This window comes from Pleurodeles waltl, chromosome 4_1 (assembly GCF_031143425.1).
Source record: "Pleurodeles waltl isolate 20211129_DDA chromosome 4_1, aPleWal1.hap1.20221129, whole genome shotgun sequence".
Taxonomy (NCBI): Eukaryota; Metazoa; Chordata; class Amphibia; order Caudata; family Salamandridae; genus Pleurodeles; species Pleurodeles waltl.
In genome coordinates this window covers 237009150-237019295 of record NC_090442.1, presented here as the reverse complement: position 1 = coordinate 237019295, position 10146 = coordinate 237009150, and the positions used below count along the sequence as shown (strand labels likewise).

Genomic DNA, 10146 nt, shown 5'->3' with positions numbered 1-10146 from the left:
CAAGTATTTACAAAAACAACAACTGGCAAATCGGAATAAGTCACCTTGTCAAGGGCAGCTGGCAAAACAAGTCAGGGTAAACAGGTGTCTCCGACTAATCTTATGACAACAAGTGTGGATACACAGGTAGCTGCGTCCTGTCTGTTAGAGTAAGGGAGTAATAGTAAACCACCAAAGACCAGAATGGAAGAGGTGAGAACAGGGCAAACCTGAGGGCAGAAACAGAATCTGACAGGAAGGACACAAACTAGGATGATGGGGCGACAATGACAGAGGCAACAGTGGGAACAGGGGCAATAGGAGCAACAGAGATGACTAGGGTAACAGTGGTAACATCTGGTCCACTACATGATGCTGCCCCAGCAGGCTCTCCGTTACCGCTTTCGTTTGAGGTAAACCCCACCCCCGTCCTGCTAGATATTGGATCTTGGAATGGGAAAGCATTCCAAGACTTGTACGGTAACTGTCCTTACACAGAGCTGCCGCTCAGCCTGAGGGACAAACTCCTATGTGCTTTTGCTGGAAAAGTACAAATGATTAATTGTTCTTCTTGCTCGATTTGCGCACAGTTGTGTGTTGACGTAGAGAGGTATTATCACTTTGATTGGTGTATCCATCGGCTACAAATACACTTGCCTTGATCTCTTCTACCATGGGCACCATCTGCCAGTGTGCTGGCTTCCCTCTGACCCCCAATTTATCAGGGCCTTGAAATGTTCAATTATCATTTCAACTGGAACTGAGACTCATCTTGCACTGACTGAGCCAAGATATATCTGTGAACACTGTAAAGCAAACACCTTCATTGTTTTTTGGTGGAAATAGTAAATGTGATCTTGGTGCAGAGAACATTCCTTTCAAACCGCTCCTTGTGAACGTTGTCTTCCTTATGGCCTGAAAAGCCTGTCCTACAAAAATATGACTGTCGCTATGCTCTTCTGAAAAGTTCAGCATTCTACAAATGTACCACGATTGCCAAAACAAATAAAGTGAACTATGAAAATGTGTGCATTTCATATTCAGATCGTAAACATTGTTTGGTGTATACATAAAAGGATTATAAACCATTATTATTTGTTTCATTTCTATATATGCCTCTATTTTCTCTATTATAGCCGTCATTTTTTAGAAAATGGCAGAAAGGTTGCTTTGAGGAGTTTCTTCTGTCTCTATAAGACTACTTATCCCCCAAAACCTATGTTTTGTCACCAAAATGAATTATATAGGTCTCACAGTTCCAGAAATATTACAGTATCACTGCAACACATCTGAATTAAAAAAAATGCTGTACAAAAAAAAAAAAAATGTCTCGGATTAGCAATGTCTACACAAGCTAATCTACTTCTATAATGATCCAAAAAACACAAAGCAAAAATGAAAATCTCTGGCCAACCCATTTTTTTTTTTTTACAGATGTGTATCAGGGGGCTCGGATTAAAGGGAGATAAGACATGCAAATAGAGTTTAGATGTCAAATGTCTTAACACTCACTAAAAGAAAAAAAACAAAAAGAGGCAATTGTGATCTGGCACACTCCATTTCTCAGGAGTCTTGACAGCTATACTTCCCATCAGTGCCAGGCTGTGTTGAGATCACCGATTCTTGGGTCCCACACTCCCTTTTAAGTGTCCCGACAGGCAACACATTGCTGGTCAATTCTTTCCTGCAATGATCTGCTTTTCTAAATACCTGTATCAAAGTCAGTTTCATTACTTCTGTTGTGAGGACCTCTAGGACCTGGGTTGGTCACCCCTTTTTTAGCATAGTTTTGCAGTTCATGTATTATTCATATTTTTTTCACATTTTATTAATTTCTGTATGGCTGCTTTTCACTGTTGGCTTTAACACATTTTACCAGTTCGCTTTATTCTAGGAAAGCAAGGAACATGCTGCTTGTTTAGCTAGCTTTTGCACAACATATAATATGCACTTTTTGTCCAAGGCTATGGAAAGTGGTACACAATATGCTTGCATATGTTGCCTGTTCAGGAGACAACTTCTACAACCTAGACAGTGTTGCATTTCCAATGTGGTTTGGTTTATTACATAAATGTTGCACTGACCCAAGAAGGATAGGGCATTTCCGTTATGACTATCCTGGGATGCATGTTGTGTGACACGCAGCTTGGCTGAAGAGGATCCGCCAGCTTCCTGAGAGGATTGCCATCTACACCACAGGCTCATTCCTGACATTATTCAGGTACGGGCTGACACTAATCCCTTAGATATGGCCAAGCAGAAGGTTACAACACTATGCCCTCAGAACAGACATACGTTTATGTAGGAACATGTAGAACCACATATAACATGGTCAGATTATTAATCTTCTTCACCATGTTCGTAATGCTGATTTAATTGTTTTGTTTCATTGGCTTAATAATCGCAGCTCACACTTTATATGCTAGATTGAGATTGTTTCAATAAATGTATTGAAAATGTATCTTTCATCTTTTTTTCTCACCTTGGTATGCATGAGTAATACATACGAAAGGGATAGAATCTGTTTCCACGACTTCCCGGGGAGTTGCAGTGCCAGATTCACCTTTTCCCACAGTGGGTTTGGATTAGGCACTGTGAGCTAGCTAGGAGTTATGCTGGAAGTTACTGACTGCATGCATAGACTCTGACTCCCACACTTAACCGTTCTGCCGTTCCAAACATGCAGTCCTATTACCAAAGTAGAACCCGCATAACACTTCTATGGCCATTGCCATTTTGAAACTCTGATAAGCTTCGTAACTGCATTCTAAGTTTCTCTAGCAACTTTGAAAGTAAAGTTAGATTGGTAAAGTTAGTTAGGTCTTTTTGTTAGGGTTTTGCTTGTAAATCCAGTTGGTGTGTTCCTGCTGCCATATTGACAGCTTTATCATTTGGAGCGTTTCTTGACTACATTTGGAAGTCATTAGTTTGCTACTTAAAGACCTGGTGAAGCTAAGAGGGGCTGTCTACGATTAATCACTGTGAAACTTCTAAGGCGATCTTCTGAATAATGATGTTATGAGCCTCGATCACATATGTACATTTGTAAAACATGCATGCTCAGTAATCAATGAGGTTTTTGTTGGTCTATTTATTTATTAAGATCCTATCTACAAAGAATAGTCCAGAAGAAGACACTTCACATCTACAGGAAGACTGGAAAAGCCTAGATCTTTAGATGTCTCTCTCACTCATAGTGCTAAAATTGATAAGCTACTGTGAACTCATTTTATCCTTTTTGAACTTGTTTGACATTTATGTATTACCTTGACACTTATTAATGTCTTATTGAAGCCTACTATGATGTTTAAAGTGCAACGATTTTGTAAGCCGATGTTGCGACTGTGCAGGTATTCTTGTTTTCGGAGCCCCTGATACAAGTTCCCAGTTGAAAGCGGGAACTCACTCGGTCTCTCTGGGTGCGCCCATGACAACTACCCAGTCCTTGTCTTACTACAGTCTAGAGTCAAATTTCCAGCAAGTATATTTTCTGCAATATTTTTCTATGTAAAAAAAAAAAAAATGTATGAAAGTAGAGAATTATTTTCTTCCATTTTTTTTTCAATAATTCAAGTAGGCTAGAAACTGAAGTCCACTCTAAATTATTTTTGGGCATCTGTATTAGCATTTCAGAAAAAGAAAGTCTGCGCCTGGGGCACATCTAGCCAGTGTCACACATTGACAATACCATAACCTTCTCACTAGACAGAAAGGGATGAGAAAATGGCAACTGGAACAAAGTTCAAAAGCCACTTTTCATAATCTGTAGAGAACTTTCGGACATTTCGCTAGAAAAAACCCGAGCTCCTCCAAACAATAACTCCGCTCCACTCCCCCCCCCCCCCCCCAAAAAAAAAATAAACAGAGTAAGTTTAAGGGGGGGGGATAAGCTTTTTACAATGTATAGGCTGTGCAAGTTCTTAGCAGGTTCACTGAAAAGCATCAAGTTAGAAGCTGGATAAGCTATAGTGTAATTTACTTTATTGGAAAGACATGGAAGGAAGAGTGATTTTGGAAAAAAGCACAAAAATGCTACACCATCATAAAGACGACAGCTCCAAGAAATCATTCTTTATACATTGTAACCATCTTGCAAGCGCTTATAGTAGCATATGAAGCTTACCAGCCATGCGATCCTGAGCAAATCAATTTATCCTTCCTTCCGCAGTTTACGAATCTGACAAAGGTGATTCAGTTTGCATTATCAGCTACACAAGTACATTTGTTTTTTTTTTAAACTCTAAGCCAAACTACTGAAATTATTCCTTAACACAGCTTTATTTGAAGTGAGGAAAAGAATATATCAACAAATTACACTTTAAATATGCATGTCTGACATTAATTCAAAATAACATATGTACAAAATACCTTTGTACAAAAAAAAAAAACGGTCAACAAAATAATATTGTAACGTATCTTAATGAGTCAAAGTTTTTACACAAGGTTAGCTAATATAGCCTAGATAAGGTGCTTTCCAGTCAGTGATGAGAGCACTATTAGATTGTTTAAGCAGAACACGCTTCAGGCAGCTCCTTCATGTGTTATATAAAAATAAAAAAAATAATAAAAAAAGAAAGTTACTTGTCGGCTACTGCAATTCTTCATCTTTGGCATACCTGAGGAATACCCAGTCCTTGAATTATTCCCTAAAATTTGACTGGGAATCTTCAGTGAAATGTTCAAACCATGTTTTATTTATTTATTCATTTATTTTAAAAGACTGTATTAAAGAAAATGCTAGCTTAGTATGATAGCTTTAGAGACCTATTCACCTCAACGTTTGCATTTAGACTGCAGCAAATGACGAAAATGGCTTGGAACACCAGTACCCCTTAGAGGTTGCCATACCTCGGATCTACATAGCACAAAGAGAAAAAGAAAATGATAACATCATAAGGGGGGAGGGGCGGTTGAAAGTAAACCTATAAAGAAAGGGCTGAAGTAGTGTAAATAGTGGTCAGTAATTTTCGCCTCCAGCACAGTTCTATGAACTGTTCAAAAGCTTGGAATTCAGTTCAGCAAGCTCCAAAGGAGCTGCTTGTTCATAAAATTGCATTGGTCAGACTATTTGGTGATCAAAAGCAGATGGGAGATGTGTTGTTGAGCCAGAACAGGTACAGGCTTCTCTTGCGAATTGAGACCTCATTACCTGGGCCATTTTGGACTGTGGCTATGTAAACCCAGGAAAGGAAACAAAAACAAAAACGGACGATAGATAGAAATGTAGGCTCTTCGATAGTGTGTAATAATCCTCCTCATTTTCATTCTGGACAAGATGACCAGATATTCAGGACAAAACATGAAACCTTCATGAACTGAACCTTAGTCTTTTAGTTTTGTTGACACTGTAATTTGAGTTGAGCACAAGAGATCGTTAGTAACTCTGCGTGGTGGAGGGCACAGACCCGAAGCTGAAAATGGAAACATTTACTACAAGGTTACCATCAACAAACATGGTCTAGGCCCCTGTTGCCGATGTTGGCTTAACACTTGCGAAAAGATTACTATATTGGACCTCAACAAGAATGGCGTCCTATGAGTGGCATCATATGGTCAAGAAACTGGAAAGTCTCCAAGCCTCCTGCCCCAAAACCTGTCTTGTTGACATAGTGTACCGCAAAGACACAAACATAGGTAGCACAATAGGTTTTGGTGGCAATTATTCATTGATAAGGAGGGTTTGGCAGCAAGAAACACAATTTACCATGAGGGTCTGTGAAAAATACTTCAGTCTTTTATGCCGCAGTAAGTGATGCATCAAGATGCATCCCAAAAGGGTCAGTCCAGAACCTTTCACCCTTTTATCCACTGTAGATGGCACATCCACATGCTTTAATTATGGCATATTTCTCATAGTAGAAGTGTGAGGGCGCTTGGCTTATGAGGACACACAGATAGAACAAGTGTGGTAGCTGCTTAACATGATGCTTTCTGTAGGTGGATCATGTGAAAAGATAATTTATAGACAACAGGATATGGAGGCTTTACACAGTGATATTTAGTTTTAGAATTCCATGTGGGGTTAGGGTGAAAGGTAGGAGAAGGACATAATATGAACTTTCCCCAAGATAACGGCGATATTGTGTAGAAGCACAGAAAGACTGAAGCTGAGTGAAAGAGAAAATTGAAACTGAACTGTATTTAAAGTTCTACTATACACAAAATGTAGTAAGTAATAACTTGCATCAGTTTCAATCTTCAGATGCTAGTAAAAGATCAGAAAAATACAGATAAGAACAGAGTGCACCAGAGGATTCTCTAGACAAGATGTGCATAATGGGAACTGGGGATATGATGCTCTATAAGAATGAAGACCCATGCCTATTTGTCATACTGGCTGCAGGATAGAATCAAACTATGAGGTGGACAGGCTATAAAACTAACGTTTTACGCAGTTGTTTTTTAAAAACTGTTGAGTATTACATTTTTGAGATTCAAAATCCGAGAAATGGAATACATTCAAAACATGGAAACCTGTGAACGATTCAAAGAGGGATAACCTGTGAAAGGACAGCATAATTATTACTACAATTACAATCAATCGTTTATCAACAGAAACACAAGAGATATGTGTAAAAAAAAAAAAAGCACTTTGTTGTAGAGAGGTCACTGGCATGAATGCCCAGCCATATAGTAACAATGTAGGGAGACAAAAACAAGAAATGCAATCAAGAATAAGGCTTTGCCCAACAAGAACATTTCATTTGTATGTTGGAGCTTCAACAAATATAAGTTAAGTATTTCATCTTAGCCCAAGGGTTACTTAAATGCTATAACTCGACTTTAATTTCCAAGAGTGGGTGTTGCTTATATAGAGACGGCATACAATGAAAAACCAAATAAAAAAAGTATTTCCAAAAATGTTTTAGTAAGAAGAAAACAGAATTAAATATAGTCCAAAGGAAAGTACTATTTGAAAAATGCAAAGGGCTCTTAAGGGTGCGTGTGTATGTTTGAGAGTGGGGGGAGGGGGGTGAGATCATCATATACTAATCTCAACCCTACTCCAAACTAACAAAATTTTAGAGCCTGCACAAAAACATTCTATTCATGTTGGTAGTACATAAAACTGCCACCATAGGCGTAGTATACAGGCTCATCACACGACATACAATACTACAGCTTTGGACTTTGCTTTCACAGAATATAATAGGTAGTTTCCTTAGCTTTGTTGAATTGATGTGAACCAAGGCTATAACTACCAAAGTGCAATAATATCTAACCTAAGGGCAGTCACCCGGTAACTAAATTGAAGTGCATTTTTGCTTTTTATAATTGCTACAAAGAACAAGAAGGCACATTTAAGTCATTTACATTCAAAACGGTTCAACTTGTACGACAAAATCAGGTTACATCTCAATATTCATATGAACTCAGCTAGGACGTTCCAAAAGAAGTTTAGATCCGGATTAAAAAATACTTTCAAAATATGATCGAAAGTAGGAGTTAGCTTTGCGGCGTAGTATCAGCACTCTTTTTTCTTTTCTCTAAATAAAGCTGCTTGTAGGCATGAAAGATTGCTTTAGATCCCTGCGCTTGTGGGGCTGGTCCTTCAGCTGGAGAAGTGCTCACTTCAGACAACGTAGTGGCAATCAGTCCACCATCTGCTTTAAAGAGAAAAAAAAGTTAAAACAGTGTTACACCAAGTGCTTTGCGTGATTATGGTGAAAATGGATGTTATTCACATGGTCTCAAGCCATTACATAGTAATTGTAAAGACAAAAAAAACACTACTAAATGAATTTGAAAATATTGCTTTGTTAATGGGGAATTTGCTTTACTATATTGTTGGTTTCAGATCCACTCGATCCCGCTTGGAGCGGTCCATTAATATGGTCTTTAGTGCTAACAATGTTAATAACAGTTTGGTGTCCTTTGGTATTGGAGACCTCTGCAATATCACAGTGTTTTGCTTTAGGAAGGGGCAATGTAAAAGAAATAATACAGAGGTTGCCTTAATTTGACTTTGCTGCAACTAGTTGGTATCACATGAATATCTGTGGAGGGCCAAGAGTTGGTCCCCAACCAAGCTAAAAGGCCAGGAACTTAGAGTTCATCAAAAGCAGTCATGCGCCAGTAGACAACACTGCACCGCACTGCAATACGCAGAGGGGTCCTAATTCCAAAGCAGTTGAAAGACAATATTAACTACAGTACTGCTGCTTTATCGCCTGAATCCGCTGGCTTACTTAGTAATTATGTGCAAATATTGTCACTTACACTGTCTACAGGTACGTTGGAAGGGGGCCCTAGGTATTGATAGTCACTTCAACAGCCGTAACTATGCTGGACTGTCCTGGATTCACGCTTCACACACGAAACAATACTCTGCCCGCGACAACACTGACTGCAGTGCAGCACCCAGCTTCGCCACAACAAGCAATCATGCCCATGTATAACCTTAGATCGATGGTATTCAAACAATGGTTTGATAGACCAGAGGGTGAGCTTGTAGTGATGGCCTCTCCACACTAAAAGGCTGGAAAGAAACAAAATGAGGGCAGCATGAACATGCATGTTAATAACTGGCCTGCTAATTATATGCGTTTTCTTTCCAACATTTTTCATGTTTAAGGACAAACTACCAAGACAGCTGGGACAGAACAACAAATAAGCAGATGTTTTACCCACTAGTGACTACTTTACATCGTCAACAAGAAAGAAATAGGATAAATTACTTCCCTGTAATCCTAGTGCTCTTCCAGGGCTATCCTCAAAGTCATAAACATGGAATATTCCTGCCCATGTGTGTGGACCCCGGAGCATATATGAAATACATAAATATATATCATACACATACATGTGTAAAGCATAGGTCTGTATATATCTATACAGCCTATAGTGAAGGCTAAAATGCCTAATCGACATTATATTTTCCTTTAATAACCTCTTGCCAGACTCAAGCATTTCTGTAAAACAGAAGAGAGAATAGGGTGCAAAAACACAGCTTTTATTCAAAAGAAAATTGGAAAGTAAAAAAAAGGCATTATTAACCAATAGGCTGCATTAAAAGCATAACAAGGAAATACTGCCACCGTGCCTTTAAAACCTCCAGTATCCTATCATGCCCAGAGATGACTGCTGGTGCGAGATCAGTATATTTTTTACAGTGACATGAAGAACAAACTAGGAACAGGTATATAGTGCTACATGCACGATTCAACCGGGGAGGAGGGTGGGTTGCTTATGACTTTAATGAGGATACCCATGGAAGAGAACAAGGATTACAGGTAAGCAACTTATCATTCTCTTCTAGGGAATCCTCATCATTAGACATAGCCACTGAATAGAATAGCAAGCCCATTCCAAACTCCTGCGGAGGAATAATAGACTAGCACTAAAATGTATCCTTATCAACGAAAAAGATTTCTTAAGGATGCCTGCCCTACCTAAGTGTCTGTCCTGGTATCTGAATCTAGACAGTAATGCTTTCGGAAACTATGTACCGATGTCAAAGTAGCAGCTTTGCATATTTTGGCCATAGGAACATTCTTTAATAGGGCTGCTGTAGCTGCCTTACCTGTGTAGAATGGGCTTGGGGCCAGGCAGAAAGCTGCTTGTGGGCTAACCGGTAGGTCAACAGAATGCAAGAAACAATCCATCTAGAAATGTCTGCATACATGCAGGAAGGCCTGTCTCCATAGGACCATAGTTAACAAAGAGACAGTCAGATAGTCTTACAGCTTTGGTCTTGTCCAGATAGCACCTTGAGACCCCACAGGTGATAAGCCACACTACACAAATATCTGATTGATTGACAGAATTGTAATACACTTTCAAAATCCTATCCTCTGATGTGGAAGGGTTAGGGAAAACTGGGGAGTGAAATCGCCTGGCTAATGTGGAAATCGGACACCAGCTTGTGAAGAAAACTCAGATGAGTTCTCATCACCACCCTGATGGCATGGAACACAGAGCTTGAATCTCGCTTATTCTGTGTGCCAAAGGGATAGCTACCAGAAAAGCAGTTTTCCAAGTAAGGTGTTGTAAGGATGCTTTGTGGACTGGTCGAAAGGTGGACCCATACGTTTGGAAAGTACCACGTTCCATTCCCAAGGGGGGTGGGGGGAGTTGCGGATAGGTGGGAATACCTTTTTCGGACCCTCTAAATCTCCTTCACTACAGGATGCTGTAGAATGCTCTTTGTAGGAAGCTGTAGAATGCTCT

The 10146-nt window shown here is 39.4% G+C and overlaps 1 protein-coding gene across 3 annotated transcripts in view; it reads right to left on the bottom strand.

Moving 5' to 3' along the window:
• Nucleotides 1-3943: 3943 nt before the first annotated feature.
• Nucleotides 3944-10146, bottom strand: part of RESF1 (retroelement silencing factor 1) — a 243184-nt gene continuing 236981 nt past the window's right edge. For 2 of the 3 annotated variants that reach the window (XM_069228208.1, XM_069228209.1), the window contains one exon: nt 3944-7586. In XM_069228208.1, the coding sequence (XP_069084309.1) occupies nt 7426-7586 (161 nt within the window). In that variant the 3' untranslated portion in view covers nt 3944-7425. The remainder of the gene's footprint in view (nt 7587-10146) is intronic. The other variant, XM_069228210.1, reaches the window with a different exon arrangement.